This window comes from Eurosta solidaginis, chromosome 3 (genome assembly GCF_040869045.1).
Source record: "Eurosta solidaginis isolate ZX-2024a chromosome 3, ASM4086904v1, whole genome shotgun sequence".
Classification (NCBI taxonomy): Eukaryota; Metazoa; Arthropoda; class Insecta; order Diptera; family Tephritidae; genus Eurosta; species Eurosta solidaginis.
Window position 1 is genome coordinate 172,616,165 of NC_090321.1, and position 22,917 is coordinate 172,639,081.

At 35.8% G+C, this 22,917-nt stretch overlaps 1 protein-coding gene across 10 annotated transcripts in view; it reads left to right on the forward strand.

The window, feature by feature from the left end:
- Nucleotides 1-22,917, forward strand: part of tn (tripartite motif containing protein thin) — a 194,201-nt gene that overhangs the window by 130,947 nt on the left and 40,337 nt on the right. For 7 of the 10 annotated variants that reach the window (XM_067773885.1, XM_067773890.1, XM_067773888.1 and 4 more), the window contains 2 exons: nt 5,751-6,394; nt 16,055-16,333. In XM_067773885.1, the coding sequence (XP_067629986.1) occupies nt 5,751-6,394; nt 16,055-16,333 (923 nt within the window). Of the gene's footprint in view, nt 1-5,750; nt 6,395-11,028; nt 11,590-16,054; nt 16,334-22,917 lie in introns of those variants that run through there. The other 3 variants (XM_067773892.1, XM_067773894.1, XM_067773895.1) reach the window with 2 other exon arrangements.

The window sequence follows — 22,917 nt, forward strand, 5'->3', positions numbered from 1 at the left end:
AGGGAGTGGGCATTAGGTCTATAGAGATGTAGCCATTAGGGTGGGCCAGGGGTGACTCTAGAATGTTTGTACGATATGGGTATCAAACGAAAGGTGTTACTGAGCATTTTAAGAGGAAGTGGACATTAGGTCTATAGGTGGACGCCTTTTTGAATATCGCCATTAGGGTGGGCCAGGGGTGACTCTAGAATGATTGTACGATATGGGTATCAAACGAAAGGTGTTACTGAGCATTTTAAGAGGGAGTGGGCATTAGGTCTATAGGTGGACGCCTTTTTGAGATATCGCCATTAGGGTGGGCCAGGGGTGACTCTAGAATGTTTGTACGATATGGGTATCAAACGAAAAGTGTTACTGAGCATTTTAAGAGGGAGTGGACATTAGGTCTATAGGTGGACGCCTTTTTGAGATATCGCCATTAGGGTGGGCCAGGGGTGACTCTAGAATGTTTGTACGATATGGGTATCAAACGAAATGTGTTACTGAGCATTTTAAGAGGGAGTGGGCATTAGGTCTATAGGTGGACGCATTTTCGAGATATCGCCATTAGGGTGGGCAGGGGTGACTCTAGTATGTGTTTGTACGATATGGATATCAAATTAAAGGTATTAATGAGGGTTTTAAAATCGAGTGGCCCTTAGATGTATTTGTGAAGGCGTTCTCGCGATATCGACGAAAATGTGGACCAGGTGATCCAGAAAATCATCTGTCGGGTACTGCTAATTTATTTATATATGCAATACCACTAACAGTATTTCTGCCAAGATTCCAAGGGCTGTTGATTTCGCCTTGTAGAACTTTTTCATTTTCTTCTACTTAATATGGTAGGTGTCACACCCATTTTACAAAGTTTTTTCCAAAGTTATATTTTGCGTCAATAAACCAATCCAGTTACCATGTTTCATACCTTTTTTCGTATTTGGTATAGAATTATGGCAGTTTTTTCATTTTTCGTAATATTCGATATCTATAAAGTGGGCGTGGTTATGGTCGGATTTCGGCCATTTTTTATACCAAGATAAAGTGAGTTCAGGTAAGTACGTGGGCTAAGTTTAGTAAAGATATATCGGTTTTTGCTCAAGTTATTGTGTTAACGGCCGAGCGGAAGGACAGACGGTGGACTGTGTATAAAAACTGGGCGTGGCTTTCACCGATTTCGCCCATTTTCACAAAAAACAGTTAACGTCATATAATCTATGCCACTACCAAATTTGAGAAGGATTGGTAAATTTTTGTTCGACTTATGGCATTAAAAGTATTCTAAACAAACTAAATGAAAATGGGCGGAGCCACGCCCATTTTGAAATTTTCTTTTATTTTTGTATTTTGTTGCATTATATCATTACTGGAGTTGAACTTTGCCTTAATTTACTTATATACAGTAAAGATATTAAATTTTTTGTTAAAATTTGAATTAAAAAAAATTTTTTTTTAAAAAGTGGGCGTGTTCTTCATCCAATTTTGCTAATTTTTATTTAGCATATATATAGTAATAGTAGTAACGTTCCTGCCAAATTTCATCATGATATCTTCAACGACTGCCAAATTACAGCTTGCAAAACTTTTAAATTACCTTCTTGTAAAAGTGGGCGGTGCCACGCCCATTGTCCAAAATCTTACTAATTTTCTATTCTGCGTCATAACGTCAACCCATCTATCAAGTTTCATCGCTTTAACCACCTTTGGAAATGAATTATCGCATTTTTTTCTGTTTTTCGAGATTTTCGATATCGAAAAAGTGGGCGTGGTTATGGTCCGATAGCGTTCATTTTAAATAGCGATCTGAGATGAGTGCCCAGGAATCTACATACCAAATTTCATCAAGATACCTCAAAATTTACTCAAGTTATCGTGTTAACGGACGGACGGACGGACGGACGGACGGACATGGCTCAATCAAATTTTTTTTCGATACTGATGATTTTGATATATGGAAGTCTATATCTATCTCGATTCCTTTATACCTGTACAACCAACCGTTATCCAATCAAAGTTAATATACTCTGTGAGCTCTGCTCAACTGAGTATAAAAAGTATATCAAATAAATTTTCTAAGATGCGTAGCAAAACTATAAAAAAATGTTTTATTTACTTTCGAGTACCATATGGATATAACTGTAAAAAAAAAACACTTACTCCTTGAGTGCGGCTGGCAGATGATGTCCATTTTATAGCGATGTAAAGGGAGAGCTTAAAAAATATTTCCATTTATGAATGAGGCAATTTTGATCCAACAAAAATTAAAATATTTTCTGATGTCCTTATTCAAGTTACTGTCATATTCACCCTAATCGGCGTATTTCCCATCATTTTCTAATAAACAAATTAACCCTACAACTATACGGCAAAGTTAAGTTTTACTTATTTGTTTGTTTGAAACAATTTTCTATTAAACAGATTTTGTCATAAGCAAATTTTTTTAGATTATCGAAGTAAGACTCTAACATCGAGATATGAGCTTTAAAAAATTGCAAAAGAATGGTTGTTGATAACTTAAATTGTTGTTTTTATGTAAAAACTTAAAAATATCAAAATAAAGGTGTGGCCTACATCTTGCTTTACGAAATGGCATTTATTTACCCTTTTCTCTGGAAACTCTTTTTTGTAAATTTCGTAAAGCAGCCTCGGTCATTAACTTAGGATAGCGAACGTAATGAATTTACTTATGACAATATCTATTAGGGTGGAGTGATACCCTATGGAATTTTTTTTTGTTTTTTTTTTTGTTTATTTTTTTTTTGTAATGGCCTATCAATGAAAAGTTGTCTATATAAGAGTTAACCAAAACCACCAAACATATTATTTTCGTAGGATGGCGTTTTGAGGTGCCCCCAGCCCCAAGAAGTTGAGCAAAATAATCGCGATTTTACAAAGTTAATTATTTACGTACTTATTTCATTTCTTTTTTAATATACATAACTTTAGTAAAATTACATATTATAACTAAAAACGACAAAATTTAACTGGTGTTTTACAGTTTTTGTTGATAATAGTATGTTTCTAATCAAGTGTATAAGTAAGAGTTTCACTGGCACATACTAGGCCATGAAAATCAGTAGGCTTGGAAATCAATGAGCATAATAACAACAAGCAAAAGTAAATCAATGACCAAAAAAAAATTTTTTTTTGTAGCTACCGTCTTTTTCAAAGTTTAGTTGCCTCCACCCTAATATCTATGTATATCTAAATTTGACGCGTTATTTTGTTAGCTTTGGAACATCTTCTAATTTTCAAGACATTCAATCAATAAGCTGCGCATATTTACGCTTTATTCATGCAAATAAAAGAATAAAATAAAAAAAATAAAATGAAATAAAATAAAACAAGTAAGGAAGGCTAAGTTCGGGTGAAACCGAACATTATCTACATACTCAGCTGAGAGCTTTGGAGACAAAATAAGGGAAAATCACCATGTAGGAAAATGAACCTAGGGTAACCCTGGAATGTGTTTGTATGAAATGGGTATCAAATGGAAGGTATTAAAGAGTATTTTAAAAGGGAGTGGGCCATAGTTCTATAGGTGGACGCCTTTTCGAGCTATCGCCACAAAGGTGGACCAGGGGTGACTCTAGAATGCGTTTGTACGATATGGGTATCAAATTAAAGGTACTAATGAGGGTTTTAAAAGGGAGTGGCTCTAGTTCTATATATGAAGGCGTGTTCGAGATATCGGACCAGGGTGACCCAGAACATCATCTGTCGGGTACCGCTAATTTATTTATATATGTAATACCACGAACAGTATTCGTGCCAAGATTCCAAGGGCTTTTGATTTCGCCCTGCAGCACTTTTTCATTTTCTTCTAATTAATATGGTAGGTGTCAGACCCATTTTACAAAGTTTTTTATGAAGTTATATTTTGCGTCGATAAACCAATCCAATTACCATTTTTCATCCCTTTTACATATTTGGCATAGAATTTTGGAATTTTTTCATTTTTCGTAATTTTCGATATCGAAAAAGTGGGCGTGGTTATAGTCGGATTTCGGCCATTTTCGTACCAAGATAAAGTGAGTTCAGATAAGTACGTGAACTAAGTTTAGTAAAGATATATCGATTTTTGCTCAAGTTATCGTGTTAACGGTCGAGCGGAAGGACAGACGGTCGTCTGTGTATAAAAACTGGGCGTGGCTTCAACCGATTTCGCCCATTTTCACAGAAAACAGTTATCGTCATAAAAGCTATGCCCTTACCAAATTTCACAATGATTGGTTCGACTTATGGCATTAAAAGTATTCTAGACAAATTAAAAGGAAAAGGGCGGAGCCACGCCCATTTTGAAATTTTCTTTTATTTTTGTATTTTGTTGCACCATATCATTACTGGAGTTGAATGTTGACATAATTTACTTATATACTCTAAAGATATTAAATTTTTTGTTAAAATTTGACTTAAACATTTTTTTTAAAATTGGGCGTAGCCTTTCTCCGATTTTGCTAATTTTTATTAAGCATACATATAGTAATAGGAGTAACGTTGCTGCCAAATTTCATCATGATGTCTTTAACGACTGCCAAATTACAGGTGGCAAAAGTTTTAAATTACCTTCTTTTAAAAGTGGGCGGTGCCACGCCCATTGTCCAAAATTTTAAAAATTTTCTATTCTGCGTCATAAGGTCAATCCACCTACCAAGTTTAATCGCTTTATCCATCTTTGGTAATGAATTATCGCACCTTTGCGGTTTTTCGAAATTTTCGATATCGAAAAAGTGGGCGTGGTTATATTCCGATTTCGTTCGTTTTAAATAGCAATTTGAGATAAATGCCCAGGAACTTACATACCAAATTTCATTAAGATACCTCAAAATTTACTCAAGTTATCGTGTTTACGGACGAAAGAACAGACGGATATCTAAATGAATTTTTTTTTTTTTTTGCCCAGAACATATTGATATATAGATGTCTATATCTTTCTCGATTAGTTTATACCGTTACGGAATACCGTTATGCGAACAAAATTAATATACTCTGTGAGCTCTGCTCAGCTGAGTATAAAAATGCATCAGCTGAGTCAAGGCGAATCTATACCAGGTGTTGGCAAAGCGAATTCAATCAATTCGCTGTGCAGAAGAATGTCAAGTCAAAAGAAAACTGACATTTTATTGTACAAGGCTTTGTATGGAAAATTATCAAGAAGAAACAATCAGCTGATGGGATAACAACACCTGGTACTGAATTCGCCTTGCAGCCGAGTACTTATTTTCCCTAGGTCGTACGTTTTTTTAAACCATGCGTCTCAAAAAATTGGAAGTGATTGCCTTTTCGCATACAAGTTCGTCTTTCCTTGTTACTAACAATATTTAGTCCACCCAGAGTAAAATCCTCTCTTTGCAAGATTTATTAATTTTGGTCAAATCTTATCATTCACCCTTTCATTTATTAAAATTTCTCTCTCTCTCTCTCCCTCTCGGCACACAATCTCATTCTCGCCGATCTCGCACGCTCTGTCTTCCTTTCGACCGCTATTTTTAACATTCATTTCTTTCATAAACGCACACACTCATCGCATATCGTAAATGCATCTTGCACTTTATCAATATCAACAAAAATATTGACGTTATCTATCGCATTAACTGCTGCTAATTATTGCGGGGTGGCTGTAATACAAGCAGTCGCCACCTGCGCCACCATCACCCTTGCAGTCGGTTCGACTAAAGCGCAACTGTGGCGATAGTTCTGATGCTGATGAATCTATTATTGATGGAATTCACACAACACCACCACCTATAAATTCTTCTTCCATTCAACAGCCTAAAGCACCTGTATCAGCACAAGTTGCAGCCGTTAAGAAGACGACACGTTCAGGTAGTAGTGATTCGACTGCCTCAACAGAGAGTTCCACCAGTTCAGCAGCTGCTGCAGCACCAAGCAGCTCTCGAGTACGCGAAAGTCCTGCACGTTCACGTCCAACGCAAGCCACCAACACGTCTAATTCTAGCAGTAGTACTGCGCCTGTTGAGAAGAAACCATTCGTTAGCCGTTTCCTGCCACAGCATAGCAATCCACCTACTGGAAATGATAAAAAGAAGGTAGAAGAGACATCGAGTAGCGAAGAAGAGACATCGACAGAGGAATCAGAAGATGAAGTTGACACTAAATCGAAATCAGTAGTAGCACCTGGTTCTAGTTTGGTAGCAAAGAGTTCGGCTGGTAGCAGTGCACTTTCGTCGGCAGGCACTGGCAGCTCGAGTGGTGCTTCGTCATATCGTGATCGTTTGGATGCGCGCCGCAACTCACGTGATGATGCATCGTCACGCACATCGTCAAATTATGCGACTCCGTCCAGCAGTGGTACTAGCGGGTATGGTTCTTCAACTCGACAACGTCCCACACAGCCTTCACATCACTCTCACGAAACAGAAGATCGCTACGGCAGCGGCGCCTCTGGCAGCAGGTAATTTGATGTTGAATATTGAAACTGAATTATCTTTAATTTGCTTGAGATTTTTTTAAGTTCTAATGATTTGCTCACATTTGGCTTATCTTCTCTATTGTGTTTGTTTTTGTATTTGCCTTGCTATGCTTTCACTAACAATTTAAGTTTTTATTTCAACAACTTTTCTTTAAGAAAGAAGTATAGGAAGTTTAAAATCCTTTACATTCAATTTGTCAAGTGTACCTTTAAATGCACTTAATATCACAACCAGAGGATCAGGAAAAGATATGATTGCTTATTTATTATGAAGATGCTTTATAATTACACAAGAATGCCTAAAATTGCCGCTTACAAACTTGCTCAAAAACTAAAGTAGTAGTAAGCACCTATACATACAAATATTTATTTCAATTTAAAAAAAAAAAAATAATAAATAAATAAACAATAACAATCAATTTAGTTACCATATCGTCGGCTTATATTCAATACCCTCTCTCAGCGAAACGCAGTTTTTCAGAACAAAAATGTGTGATTTTAAATCCCGTTGAGTATTCAAATCAGTTGTGTGTCCTACACTCCTTTAATTTAGTTTAAAAGTCAAATGGAGCTTTTTGCTATTCGAATGAAAATTATTTTTACATCCTTTATATTAGTTTCGTTAGATGTTTTTTCGTCAACTTTCATACAAATTTGGAGAGTCTTCCCATCCATTTTGGAGTAACTTCCCGGAAAGCTAGAGTCGTGAAAATTTGAACTAGAGATTTACGCCGGTCACTTAATCGGCGGCGGCGGCGGCGGCGGCGTAGACTCTATTATATACCGGCGGCGGCAGCAGGGCCGGCGCGCCGACAAAGTGATCGGCCTAAACCTCTGAATTGAATGGCTGGATTTCAGAGTATCATATTGTCCACAACTAATGAATATGGAAACATACTGCTGACGTCAATGGCATTTTTGGCGATCTGGAACAATACCATTAACTTGCGGATGAGTATCTGGGAGTCTTGTAAAGCGAAAATTAAATAAAAATAATATTTAGAAAGGTTTTGTTTATATGTATTTAAGGAAGTCGACGTTTCGGCCATTTCGGAAATATCCGCGGGTTTTGCCTCAAAATCTCGTGGATCGTTCAAAAAATTTCGGGAGTAGTTCCTTGCGGAGAGAGAGAGAAATAATTAAAATAGTCACACTTTTGTAGCGTAGTTTCACCGAAGGAGATGTTCTGGGCTAACTCAAAAACCCGACGTCGCCACGATTTCTTTAAATCATTTATGGCTACATGCTGGTCTCGCAAAAAGGCGACTTACGGTTGCTATCAATTATCTACTAATAGTCATGACTCTCTTGGCACAGTTTTAACGATTAGCATCAATGCCGACTTATTGTTCATCGTGGCAAATGGCGCCTTCTTTTTTCGGCTGTTTTTAAGAGCTACAGTTCCCGACGTGCGAACAGTGGCAATCCCGACCACCAGTGTAGCTCCGAAGACATTCTGACGGATGTTTTTGTCGCGCCATGCTTCCGAGTTACACAAAAAAAAAAAACGTCTTGAAACGTTAGGGAGTAACTATTCGGTCAAGGATGCCGCCCTCGGAATCATAAGCAGTCTAAGTGGATATCATTACGTAACTCATGGGTGAAAATCGTATAATCCTTGGTGCATCTAGATGAAAAAAAATTTTAGAAATTTAGACCAAAATTTGCAGACGTTTGTATTCGATACATTGACCTCAATAATCTTCATTTCCGGCCTTATGATATAAGGGCTCATTATGGATGACCGCCTTCAGTTTTCATACAAGTTCGACTATCCCCTACGTTAGGGTAGTAGAACACCCGGTGACTTGGTCGACTGTCTTGAGAAAGCTTTTGCTTAACCACTTTGAGTGTTCTTGCGAAGGACAACGCCTAACTTGGTTAAAAAATGTGCCTACGTATTTACATTTGTAACTGGAGCCGCCAATTGTAGATCGTATTTAAACTTGGTTGATAGGCGATATCCAATGTGATTCACTCCAAGGACTAGTTGGGGATAGGGCCGCCAAATTTAGGAAATGTCAAACCGGGATACTTGGGTTTTGAATGATGATGTGTGAACATCAAAATTAAGATTTCAGACGCTATTTTATAGTTAAGCAAATAAAGTGATTTTTCAAACCCTTCTCATACGTGCTGAAGATATATGCAACTTAAGTGTGAGCTGAGAATCATTTCAAAGGAGAATTTAGATCACTGGAGCCCACTAAAGGATTTTGCATCAATGATTTCGCTTATTCTCTGAGCCAATCGGGATATAAAATTCGGCACCTTTTTCGCGTAACTTGCTTTTTTAACATCATGAGGACAATTTGAAAATATCTTCGACTTGGGACATTTTATTTAAATTCATTGTATTTTATTAATTCTTTGAAAAAATTATGCGAAGTGAGCATTTAAATTTATTATATAACTTTTATTTAAGTGTTTTGTTTTAATAAGTTTGGTGAATTCGGTGATACGAAATCCGTAATAATCTGGCATTGAAATCGCCTGTTTTTTTAAATAACTTTTGAACGGTTAGAAAGTGTTAAATTTCGCAATTGGATTTTTATAACTGGCAGTGATGCGCATCCCTTGATACCCCTTTCGACCATATCGGACCAATTTTCGAGATGAACAATAAATGGCCTAGACAGTCTTAAAAGAGTAGAAAATACAGTAACGCGCCGAACCCGCCGCCGCCGCGCCCATAAAAACGAATGTGCGAAAAACATCTCAAATCGGCGGCGGCGGCGGCGTTTATCGGCGGCGTTTATCGGCGGCCTATATCTGTACTTCGAACCCGTTGAGAGTTAAACATGAGGTGGTGCAGGGATTGTGAAAATTCTATAAAACGTCAAAACTTGGAAATATTGCTTTCGAGTTTTAAGGAAGTTTCCGATAACCCAGAGATTATGATCAAAGGGTTTTCTAGATGGGACTAGGATCGAGATATTTAGAAGTAAATGTCCAATTCTGGAATCTTGCGATCTATTTTCAAGTAACTAATCATTGAGCTATACACATGAAACATATGAGACAAAAAAAATATGCTTTAGCTTGATTTATGTGCATATATGTCCATTGCGAATACAGTAAAACATGGAATTTTATTGAAAAATAGTGGATAATGACTCACATCACACGAAAAACCCTGTTGTTCCATCATGGCCATTATCATGCCTCTAGAGTCGATATTTCTCAAGGCCTGTTGAGAAAAACTGTACCTCCAAAAAATGCTAAAAGGGCACATAATGTGTATAGGCGGGGCTTGCCCCAAGGTGACCCCTGGTACAACGGGCAAAAGAACTGTCATAACTTGTGGCTAACAAGCAGAGCTACAGGGCAATGTTCTCCTTAAAAAAATGGTTTAACAATTCCCTTGCCAAGCGCTACGCTTGAATTATACTATAAATAAAAAAATATGGACTTTTAGCCAATTTATCACCATTAAATTTCATAAAAATTGCATTTAAGTATGCTAAACTCTTAAGAAATTTCGGTGTCGGTTTATAAGGACCTCTTTTGAGCAATCAATTGACAAACGTGTATGTTTTGTCAACTTGTTTTGAGAAAACGTACGGACACTTAAGAAGGCTATATTCCCTTGCTTTGTATAATTCCATCCATGTTTCTCCACCAAAGCAATTTTCGGGAGTTCGAAAATCTTATTAAAAGCCTTCTTTTCTAGGCTGATATTTCGTATTAAAATAGTTTTTATTTAAAATAGCTATGAAAGTAATTTAGTCGCATCCGTTAACAAGAAATCCATCAAAATTAGAAAAATTCGTAACATTTTTCAATCTGGTGGCTTGTTTTTGGTGAAATTGTTATTGCCCCCGAAAAAGTCAAGTGGCTAACGTCACACTAAATTGAACTACCTCCATTTTTTTTATCATGACCTTTACTATTAATTTATTCAGTTTCCCACTAAATTTAAATGTGCCATTCAGCCCTGTAATGTTTCTCGTTCCTTTGTTTTATGTACCTAAAAATTTAATATATAAACACATACAAATGTATGTAGTGAAATTTTTGTTCTACATAATTAAACGCCCACATTTAAATATTATCATTAGCTTTCACGTACGTATGTATACGTAAATGACGTTTATGTTGTATTTTAGTTTGTTTGTTTGTTGTAGCTTTGTACATCTGCGTGACGTTGGACTAAACATTTTAGCTGTTTTCGTCATAATTCGCGTAATTTTTCGATTAATTTACAAGTTTCTAAACTATACAACAAAGGAGGAAAGTTTCATAAAATAGCTTGTTCGTTAATTGAAAAAGAATTTTAGAGAGAGACTATGCTAAACATTTCATTATTAAACTTAATTCAGTATAACTGCCATTTTGTAAAATAAATATCATTCGAGAAAAAAAAAACATCTCAACTCTTACAACATTCATTCATTCAATCGTCAGTATTTTCTCGCTAAAACGCATTCAATTGAATCAAAGTATCTCATAAAAAAAGTTTAATAAACCAAAGCAAGCAATAATTAATTGAAAGAAAATTTCTGATTAGTATGAATTCATTTGAAAAGTTTTTAATAAATTATTTTTGTTTTTTTCTTTTTCTTCATCCTCCACGCCCATTTGCACCCATTTGCGTTCTGTTTCTGATGTCTTAGTAATAGGAGTTTGCCCACCTATAATTTACAATATATCAATAAACCCCGGACACGCTACCGAAAGCGGATTGCGGATGCTATACGAGATATCAGTTGAAAGACCAACACGCACGCGCACACAAATTCATTCGAGACACTGTTTTCAGAATATCTGTCATAATTAATAACAAATTTAATTTTTTTTAACTTTCAACATATATTTATGTACATAATCCTTTGTTAATTTGTTCGTTGCTAATAATTGTTTTTGTTAAATTTGCATAGTTTATTGCCCAAAATGTTTTCATATTGTTATACAATACATACACACATATGTATACATTAACATGTGATGAAATTTGTTTTACTAACAAAGTGATTTACTGTTATTTACATATGTAAATGATAGGCATTTTTTTAGCACAATGAAATTCTCTAGATAGGTAAAATAAGATTAAATGGAAATTTGCAAGTTATAGAAAAAGTTTAAGCTCGAAATAAAAATATTTCAAATAACTACTAATAAGTTAACAAAATTTATTACTATTGACGAAAACAAAAATAAACGAAACGAAAGGTGGACTATTTAAAAATTTTTTTTTTATTTCAATTAGGTACTATAACACATAAGAGCTTATAAAGAAAATAAGAAGATTACATAGAACAGTTTATAAGGCTATGAACCAAAAAACAAGCTGACAATGGTTCCCTAAACCCAGAAGTAGGTATATATTCAGATATTGAGACCGAAAGAGATCTGACTTAAACTTGTATTTTAATCGTTTGTCCATCTTATACACACGTAAATTTTTAGGAGCTGTATAAGCTTTTCGCAGCAATTAGAAATCGAGTTGTCAGATTTCTAACCCTGCAGGCCTACCTTAAGCTATGACTGCGTATGTTTGTATACTGATCTTATTTTTATCTAGTCCGCCTTTTATATCTGACCCTACCTCTTTTCTCTCACTCTCCTCACCTCCCCTTCCACCGTCTCTCTCTCTTCATTCCCTACCTATTTTCTACCCTCTTTCTACGCTCAAGCATTACTTGGCTCGATATATGCTGTTCTCAAAACAGCACTGAAATTATTCATATACGATTGGTTTACTTGTACGTAATTATTTGGGAAATCATGAGAAGGGACCATCTCTAAATGTACTATGCGAAACCTTGCTCGGTACAGTAAACACTCGAAAAAAACTAAACCACAAATAGTTTGTACAGAGATCTTAGTAACAGAACAGTTCGGACTTTTCACGCGTAGGAACAGGTAGATTGAAAGTATCCCAAATTTACAGAATTTGAAACAGGATATGCAAATTTTTTCAGCTTTAAAGCTTTATGTGTTGGGCCTGAACTTTAAAAACTGATAAGACAAATGACTCATGAAAGAAGCCATTAATTTTAATACTAAACATTTGATGTTCTTCTTAAATAAAGATTAAAGAAAGCTACTTCAGAACTTTAATTTTTACTTCAACCTATTTTGATTATTTCTACGATTTTTCTCTTGTGAAGTTCTAACCATTGTCCAACTCAACGTGATCGTGATGTTCTGAAAGGCACAGAAAATAAAAACACAAATATTCTGTTTTTTATATTAAGGGAAAAATCGAGACAACGCGATATCAGGACGGATAAGGCGACAGCAATTTCGACCATACCTTGTAAACGTTTTCAAAACTTTTTCTCCCAGGAGTTGGATTTCAACCTCAACTCCTGCGATGATCGATATATTGCCAAAAAAGGTTAGTTGCAAAAAAGAAATGTTTCAATCGACTGATCAGATTCATAGTTTTTTTCACCACATATTGGCATACTGCCACGCCCATGCTTTAAATAACAAAAGACGTTTTTAAATCCGAGATTTCTGTCCGGAGATTTTATATCAAATACATGTTTGGCAACTATATTTTATAGGATCTTTTGCTTTAGTTCACAGCAACCACAGGATTCCCCAAATTTTCTCTTAAATTGTCGGGCAACAAGAAAATGGGCTTATAAAATCTGTGTTTTCTTATACACCTATATACGTTTACGCTTAAACTTTATATGGACTGCTAAGTGACAAACTTTAAATACACCTCTGAAATTGCTGCGCATAAAATTTGTACCACGAAATTTCAATACGCATTATACTCAGATGTATCTGAAATATGTTTCTATGTTTCACCCTCTACACTCATTCTATGTATTCTATGCGTGTCCACGATTAACCGCAACTGATTCAGCTATATGTTATACACAGACATACAACAGAGGGTTTTGTCTCCGCTTTTCGGTACACCGTGTGCTGTAGCTAGTTGTTTAACCACTGCCGCTAAATGGGTCTCCTAAGCATTATCAAAAATTTTTGAATATAAAGATATTGCATGCGCGAACTTCGGTGGAAAGCAGCGGAGCGTAACAAAATTCTAGTAGGTCACTTTCACCACACCAAAAACTTCAACACAATTTTTAACATAATTTAAGCACAGAAATACACTGATTTGAGTTTTAGTGAGTAAAAGTTAAAATTCTGAACACATTAGCTGAATAAAAAGTGTACAAATAATTATTAAATAACAAATACAGACAGTGGTAGTTTAACAAATTCTACTGTGGTAAGTGGTGAATGTGACCAACTAGAATTTTGTGAAGCTTGCCTCACGCGATTTTTCGTCCATGCAATGTCTCTATATTATGCCGTTTCTGGCATTATCTAAGCGAGGATAGGCGTTTTTACGTAAACGTATACGCTTGTACAAAAAAAACACGGCTAATATGTAGCTGGTAGAAGGATATACATATATGTTTGCTCCGGAGGTGGACCCTTAGTCTTTAAAGTTTTAGAAAACCAAAAATGTTTTCTTCGGCTCACTGTAAAACTGAATAATTTAATTTGCTTTGATAAACTCCAGTATTCTATAGTTTACGACACAAGAAATAGGAATAATTTTGTGTTAAGCACAACCAAGTATAAACAAAATTAAGAGGAAATGTTTAACACATCTACATAATTAGCTATTTATTCATGTTCCTTTCATACGTTTAAGCTGGTTGTAGCTATTTGGATTACCTGAATAAAATTTTTTATTGACGAAGTAGGATTAGGATTCTTTCCAAGTTATTTATACAAACGAAACGTGCCAAAGTGCGAATTTCCGGCACGCATACAAAACTAAAATGTTTGTATCTATTTAAACAATGAACTTTATACACACTAGTAGCTAGATTATTAAATAGTTTATGCCTAGGTATTTAGTTTTACGTTGTTTGTTTAACCGAATGCTACATTAAATGAATTGCGTTTATTATTATAAGTCGGAAAATTTGTTTTTACCAAGTACTGGCGAAGCAGAGAAACTGCCTTTTAACAGTATTCAAAAAAAGCTAAAAAATTTACTTTGATTTGCATAAATAAATACAAAGCACGAATTAGCTCCGAGGAGATTAAGGCCGAGCATTTCTTCCAATTAGCGGCATGATACGTTTTAATTTTTCCTCCAAATTGGCGGGATGGGACCTATGCTCACTCTCATCTACAGTCAGATGAATCTTTTCATCACATGAGTTCAAAACTAAGCTCTGAAATTTAGGTAGGCCCCAAACTATTCCTAATCGATCCCCAAATGAAATCGAAGTGGTCCCGAAATGTTATAGAGATAGCGCCTAATGAGCCCAAATGCAGCCCGGAATTAATAGCCTGAAGTAGTACATAAATGATTTTGAGTACAATCCCGAAAAGGTTTCGAAATATTACTAAATTTGCCTTGAAAATAATGATCCAAATGACGATATTAATTTGAAATATGTAGTCCTCAATGAGCACCTAAAAGTTCCCGCAGTATTATGTTCCCTAAACGATTCCGAAAACAGTACCAACATTTTAATGAAACTATTCGAAGACTTCTTCGAATCGATTCCGAAAACAGTACTTAAATTATTTTCGTATTCTTCCGAACTTAATCATGAATTACCGTCGAAAATAATGTCTAAATGATGCCAAAATAGTCCCGAAATACTCGAAACAGGACCAAAATTATCTCGAAATTACAGAAAAGAATTTCAACATGATTCGAAGATAGTTCCAATACGAGCCCGAAATAGTACAAAAAACACCACGACAAACAATCAAAAGCATCAGAAAAACAATCACGAAACGATATGAAAATTTACCCAAAATATTTTAAATGATATTGGAAAGAACTCCGAAATTAGCCAGAAATTTTCAACAAACTGTCTTAAAAAGTATCGAATTTATTTCCAAAACCGTTCCAATACGATCCGGAAATTGTTCCGAAATCAATTCAATATTCTACAGAAGTGGCCCAGAAATCTTGCCGAAAGCTAACCGCAATTGTTCCAAAATAGTCCCGAAACGACGCTGGAATAGTTATAGTTGAAATAGGTAGTTTCAATATGGTTCTTAAAATAATCCAAAAATGACCCGCAGTAGGCTCACAATATGGCTCAAGAGCTCGGGAAATAGACGGGAAAGGACTTAGGCACTTTGTGTAAGAATACAGAAGTTAGTCTGTTACTCCCTGTGACCAAATGGTACTAATGTTGCATATTTTTCTGCGCCCTTGATACTGTTTTAGATATTTTTGGCGATGGAGACTTAGTGTTAGCAAAGGTTTGAATTTGGGCGGCAGCTCTTTACAAGCAGAACTTACTTGGAAGAATTAGAAAAAAAAAATTATTGAAAAAAAATTTGATTTCACGATTACAAAGTAGGTTTTGCATGGAAGTACATTTTGTTTTTTACGAGGTACTGCTAAATTTGGCTTTACTAATTCTTGCTTTTCTCTGTGACTAATTAAGTAACGATCTTATTATGAAATTATTCATTTAATCGTATCATTTGAACTTGGATGTTTATTTTATTTTTTAATTATAATCAATTAAAACCCATTGAATTTCAATTTTGATTTGTGCTCACATCTAAAAAAAAGTAAAAACAAAAAAATAAAAAGTTAGAACTTAAGAAAATGAAAAATTGAATTAAAGTATAAGAAGCAAAAGTCGAAAAATCAAACGAAACAATTAAAATGAAATTTTCTAGCTACACAAGTCGTTTTCTAAACAAAAGCAAAAGCAGCGCTATTGTAACGCAACCATCGCTCTCCACGCCCACCGCCTCCTTTGATGAGGATGCCAATGGTACTGGCGACGATTCAGATTCACGTTATGGCACCGGACGTTCGCGCTATTTGGCAATGAAGGAGCGTCGCAGCCGTTTGGCACGTAGTCGTTCCTCGCATACACTCGGCAATGATGACGACGATTTGGATGAGCCAGTTTCGCCAACAACGGTATCGCCTTCTGCTTATTTGGCTTCAAGGTGCGATAAAGATAAATTTATTTAGATTTGAAAGGTTTCATGTTTACAACAAAATTATATTTTACTTCTATATTCAAACATGCATATACACGCACATATATACATTTTTGAATTCGTTTAACTATTTATAAGGTGTTTTTTTTTTTTTAATTTGAAAGCATAATTTAAAGCTCTTATAAATAATTCGATTTAATCATGTTTTTAAAATTTTAAAATTGATTTAAAAAAATTTTCTCAATATGTATAAAAATTTGTTAAATTAAAATTTCGATTGTGCATTGTAAATATTAAAATATTCAATTTAGCTGGGACTTTTCACGCTTAAATGTGTTTGTTGCGCGCTATGCACGCTCTCTTTCTCTCTCTCTCTCTCTTTCTCTCTTACGTTCATACATTGATTTGTTATTGTTATTGTATCATTTACTGTAATATAAAATATCTAAATGCATACATACTATACTCGTTCATACATAAATACTTAAATATTTGTATAAGTGAATCGTTCATCTTGTTTTTGTTCAGTGCTCATCGCTCACTTCCCTTGCGTTCATATGTTTTTGTTTTTTTGTTGGAAAATCGAACTAAAGCAACCAAACCAAAATTCTGTTCATATCGCAATAATTAAAATTTTAATTTTCCTCCATAATCGTGCTGTAATTGTTTTTAAAATATTTTTTTTTTGTTCTACTTTACTTGTTTCTACGTTCATTGAATTAACATGAGCAAAACATTAATAAGCAATTAGCATAAGTTAAAAATATTTTTTTTTTTGCAAAAATATGAAAAAATGCATTTATTTTAACAAATTGGAATACGATAAAATTTAGCTGAGAAATTTGTTTTCGAGTGAAATTTTCGGTGCGAATATTTTGTTTTTACTGATAAAGTATTACATGCCAGCACGGTCACTTCTATTAGGGGCAGGCCCGGCGAAACATAAACAATCCGGGTGGGTAATTTTTATTTTATAAAATTATAACATTATACTGTTTTCAACCAACTTTATTCATCACTTTAAGTTACAAAAAATAATTTTTATAAAACTACAATTTAAACTCATCTCATTGTTGAAGATGAAATAAATGAATTCATCAGCATTTCAAGATCAAGCTCGTCAGTTTCCTTTGAGTACGAATGTAGAATCGCGACATGGTTCAGTCGATCTTGTGCCATAGTTGATCTCAAATAATTTTTGACTTTACGTAAAACAGAGAAACTTCTCTCGTTAGAGCAAATTCACCCCGGAATAGTAATGAGCAATTGTATAAAACTTAAATATTCAGGAACAAGTCCTCTACACCAATTATTTTCTTTCATAAATTGCAACATATCTTTCAATGCTTTTGGAAGTACTTTTGTACGTTTCATTAAATTCAATGCCGCATTTTTGTCACTGTCTAACCTCGTCTTTATAAAACAGGATGATTTTTTCCACGTCAGTTGTTTCACCGACTGCAAATTGTTCCAATGTTCGAAAAAAATTCGGCTGAATCGGTGTCGAATCTACTTTTCAAAGAGCAAAGTACTTGGTCATAAATTTCACAGTCAATCTTAAGATAATATTCTTTTTGAGCGTTGAAAACATGGTAGTTATTATTTTTACTGTCAATTCGCTTTGAAATTTTCCGTCGACGTGGAAAATTCAGTTCCCTGATTTCAAATTTCTTTGATAATTCTATGCATTTTAGCCAAATTAATTCAGATTTAGAATCGCGGGAAATTTCCAACGTGTATGTTACAGCCTCAATTTTACGAGACGAATCTACAACTTTAAAGTAAAGTATTACTTTCTATACGGTTTTTTGTGATAATCGGTTACTTTATAGTAATATGCAAAGCAAATATGGCAATGCCGGCAGTCAGCTGTGACACAATAATTTTTCGGTCTGACAATAGAACAAAACAAATCAATGGGAATGCATATGATATATTCAGTTTATTCCCGTACTCCAAGTAACAGTCAGAAACTGTCCGGGCCCAGGGAATACAAATATGTATTTAATACAGAAGTAACACAATACTCTAACGCTATGAACACAATCAAAGCTACATACAAAAATATATCTCTACTTCTTTTTATCAATTGATGAACCTATTAAACATGTTTTCATTTGATATTTTTTGTATCTTTTTATCCCTTCCAAATTGATACACTTGTATCCAAAGAACAACACTGATTGCAAACATAGTTATTCACACGCACATACAGCGCGAATCACCTGACTGACGAGCGCTGACTGGTTGACCCATGAATCGACCATTACGCGAGCGTAACCTCTCTCACAGACGTGAACGACACTACTTTACAACAAATTAAATGGGGTTACTCAAAGAACAATACCTAAAACTATCAGAGGAGAAACGCACTCTCCCTAGGGAAACGCGCGTCACTCTAGCTCAACTCCGATGTGTAACAGGTTAAGTTAAATCTTACCTATTCAGAATCAACCCCGACATACAAAAAATATGTCCTGCTTGCAATGTGCCCCACATGACACTCTCTTTAACTGTATTGTGGTCCACCCCTCTTGAAAGAGCAAGTTTCCTTGGACTCCGATTAGAGTACATTGATGACAATTTGTGATTAGTCGCATCAATTGGATGGGGCGAAGCACTGCCACAACAAGAACAACAATAACACTACTTGACAGCAAGGGGGTTTCCCAGCAAAAAATTAAAAACGTTTCAACATTTTTCTTTGATTTCGCCATTCAATGTAGTTCACTAACAATATCAACAAACCGGACAGCGGTACCTTAATTTTAAAAGACCAGGACATCCCAAAACATTTTTTTTGTATCATGTTCGTCGGCATCAAAGAGATTTCCCAACCGCGGAAGTCAATTTTACATACCAAGTCTCAAACCCAAAGCAAAATCCGCATGGGCTTTGTAGATACCCTGCAGTGAATATGGGACACAGTCACGCAAAGCACCGGTTACTTTAAGATAGACCATTTATATCTCCAAGTAGAAGTGGTCGTGATGTCCATGTAATGCCTATTTTTACAGAGTCAATGAAAAAAAAAAAGTGGAAAGTGGCAAAAAACGTATTAATCACAAAAGCAATTAGCACTGAATTTTGAAAGAATATACAATTAATCACAAATATTAAGAACGGTACTTTTAGCATCTGTACGTCAAAACTATTATTGTTTGTTGCACTTATTTCGAAATAGAAAAGGATAAAAGCCAACCCTCTGTGTAATTTAACTAGTTTAACTTGCTCCCTTGAAATATTTAATTTTGGAAAATGTACTATATACAAACTGCTGAGTGGAATGTCATCAGATTTCGGCTGCCGTTCTTAAAACGCTCGACCTCAGAAAACAATTAAATGCCCTATGTCAATTTTTTTTCAAAAACGCCCCATCGACGCATAAATTCAATACAGTTTATTGCGAAATATGGCGTTTGAAACAAAATTCTGTAATTTGGCTCTGAGCATACATAAACCTAAAAGGTTTAAAAGGGCTTTGCAACTTTGATAACTCAGAATTGCTTAGGCTTTCCTACAATACCAGTCATCTGCCTAGCTCACTAGTTATTAGAAGAAGAGCTTAAATTGCTGCAATCATGCTTCTTAAACTTAATAAACTATGGCCCTCACCTTTTTATATGGCTGGCCACCTTATAGCTATCTCAACAAACTAAGAGCCCGTAGCAACTTTTTTACCTGTAGTTATAGGAGTTGAATGAAGAAAGGTCTTTAAAATCATGAAGACGTTACAATCTGCACGAGTGCCCCATAAATGGGGAAGCAGCTGCGAACGGGCTATATTGTTTTTAAGGTACCTGTATGTATTCCAATGACAATAGCCTCCAATCATTTATAAAGAATATATCATAGCTTATTATTCCTACTTTGGCACCAGCCTTCAAGGTTGATGGAAATGTGAAGATCAACGAACCTCTGCTCCATCGGCGGGCATAGCAAGTTAGAAAGATTTACTTTAAGGGACATTTGAGAAACATGCCTAGGACCGAAAAAGATTTTTACGAATTCTCGTAGACCCCATAATCCATTTTATGAAGGGAAATAATGTTCTTACTTCTTAAACCAAACAAATTTCCTGTAATAATTCACACAGGCATCAACACTTAGTACAATGCCGGTTTCCGACCTGCTTCCTTTGCAGTGGAGGTGAGGATGAAGAAGAGAAAAGTTGACTCATCACCAAATACAAAGATATGTAGTGTTGAAGTTGTAAATTTTCTCGATAGCTTATCTGAGGTAGAGGATTCTGTTAGATTGGTTGGCCGGATGCGCCAATGAGTTATTGACTGGGTATTCAATATCATCACCTTTTTCTACCTAACCATTTCTTTTTCTTTTTTAAAACGCAACAATCAATGATTTATTAGATACAGAAACGGTAAAAGAACTTAAAGGAAAATACACCAGCAAACTGAAAAAAGCAGTGGCAGTTTTTTTCAAATTTCGTCTATTAAATTATTTTTCTTTATTTTCGATATTTTAATAAGAAAAAACACTTTTATGAATTTTGTAACTAAAACTTTGCACACAAACAAATCACAAAAACCTTTCCGAAAAAAAGAAATATAAAATTCGAGAAAATAAGTTCGAACTTTTTACAAGGAGTTCTCTGAATTTTTATTGAGTATGCAGCTTTGTAGTCTAATCAACTTTAGTACAACAATGTACAAGTTGTATGCCTCTCGATATTTGCACTGACTTTTGAAATGCATTTTTTCCTAAGAGTGTTTTAGGTTATCTTCCATATAAAATCACTGCCTTCGCAAAAAAAAGTCGAAAAAATCTATTTGATTTTTGAGGGACCTATCTATAACTTGTAACTTGTCATACTAAAATTATTTAAGTTAAAAAAATGCATACACAAAAAAGATGAAGAGACTCCAAAATAAAAACAAACCGAAAAATCAAAATTTTCATAATAGAGTCTACACACATTGAGTCGGAGTCACGATCAGGTTGTTGTTGTTGTTGTTGTTGTAGCAGTGCTTCGCCCCATCCAATAGGTGCGAGCGATCACAAATTGTCATCAATATCCTCTAACGGTAGTCCAAGGAAACTTGCTGTTTCAACAGTGGTTGACCATAATGAGAGGGGTGTTAGAGGCGTTCGTTCCACAATACAGTTAAATAGATGGTTGGTGTCGTGTGGGGACACATTGCAAGCAGGGCATACATTTGGTATGTCGGGGTTGATTCTGGATAGGTAAGAGTTTAACCTGTTAGATTATCGAGATCGAAGTTGAGCTAGAGTGACTCGACGCTTGTTTGTGGAGTTCACTGACGACCTGCCTGTGTTTTTTGGCTTCATACGACTGAGTTCTCAGGTGCCGTATTTCCTCCAAATGCTTACGTAGGTGACTCCTTAAGCCTCCGGGCGGTGTTGGCTCATCAATCAGATGTCTGTTGGGATGCCCAGGTTTTTGGGTATTCAACAGGAACTGTTTGGTTAGCAACTCATTTCTCTCCCTGATGGGGATTATTTTCGCCTCATTATGTAGATGGTGTTCTGGGGACATAAGACGACATCGCGTGGCTGTTCTAAGAGCAGTATTTTGGCAGGCCTTTAGCTTCTTCCAGTGAGTAGTTTTTAGGCTTGGCGACCATATGGGGGACACGTACCATGCAATCGGCCGGCCAATTGCTTTGTAAGGGGTAATGAGCGTTTCTTTGTCTTTTCCCCAAGTACTGCCACCAAGAGATTTGAGGATTTTATTACGGCTCTGGATTTTCGGTACAATTGCGGCTGCATGCTCACCAAAATGTAGATCCTGATCAAACGTCACACCAAAGATTTTGGGGCGTAGGACAGTCGGTAGCGTAGTGCCATCGATGTGGATGTTCAAAATGGTCGACATTTGGGACGTCCATGTTGTAAATAAGGTCGCGGAGGATTTAGTCGGTGATAATGCCAGGTTTCGCGAGGTAAAAAAACTGAAGAGATCAGGGAGTTAGCCGTTTATTCTGTTGCAAAGCTCATCGATCTGTGGGCCTGGGCTTGTGGCCATTATTGTGCAGTCATCGGGGTAGGAAACGATAGTAACTCCTTCTGGTGGCCAAGGTAGCTTTGATATGTAGGAGTTAAACAAAAGTGGGGATAGGACACCACCCTGCGGCACCCCTTGTTTAATTATTCTTGTTTTTGATGTTTCGTTTCTAAATTGCACCGATGCCTGCCGACCACCCAGATACTTTCCGGTTCACCTTTTAAGATATGGGGGAAGGCTAGACCCTTCCAGGTCTTTCAGTAACGTGCCATGGTTGACCATACCAAAAGCTTTTCATAGGTCTAGTGCAACGAGTACTGTTCTATGGTGAAGGTATTGATTTAAACCGCAATTTATCTGGGTGCTAATGGCATTTAGCGCGGTGGTGGTTCTATGAAGTTTTCTAAAACCATGCCTGTGACAGGCTAGCTGCATATTTGCGAGTCAGGTTTGATGTGTTAGTGAAAATATATTAATACTAGTCACTCAGACATGCCTTTGGCTGTCTCTTGAAAATCAAAATGAGTTAAATTTTTACCACGAGTCAACACGTACACAGATGACTCGCGAATCAGACTCACCGTGTGTAGACCCTATTAAATTT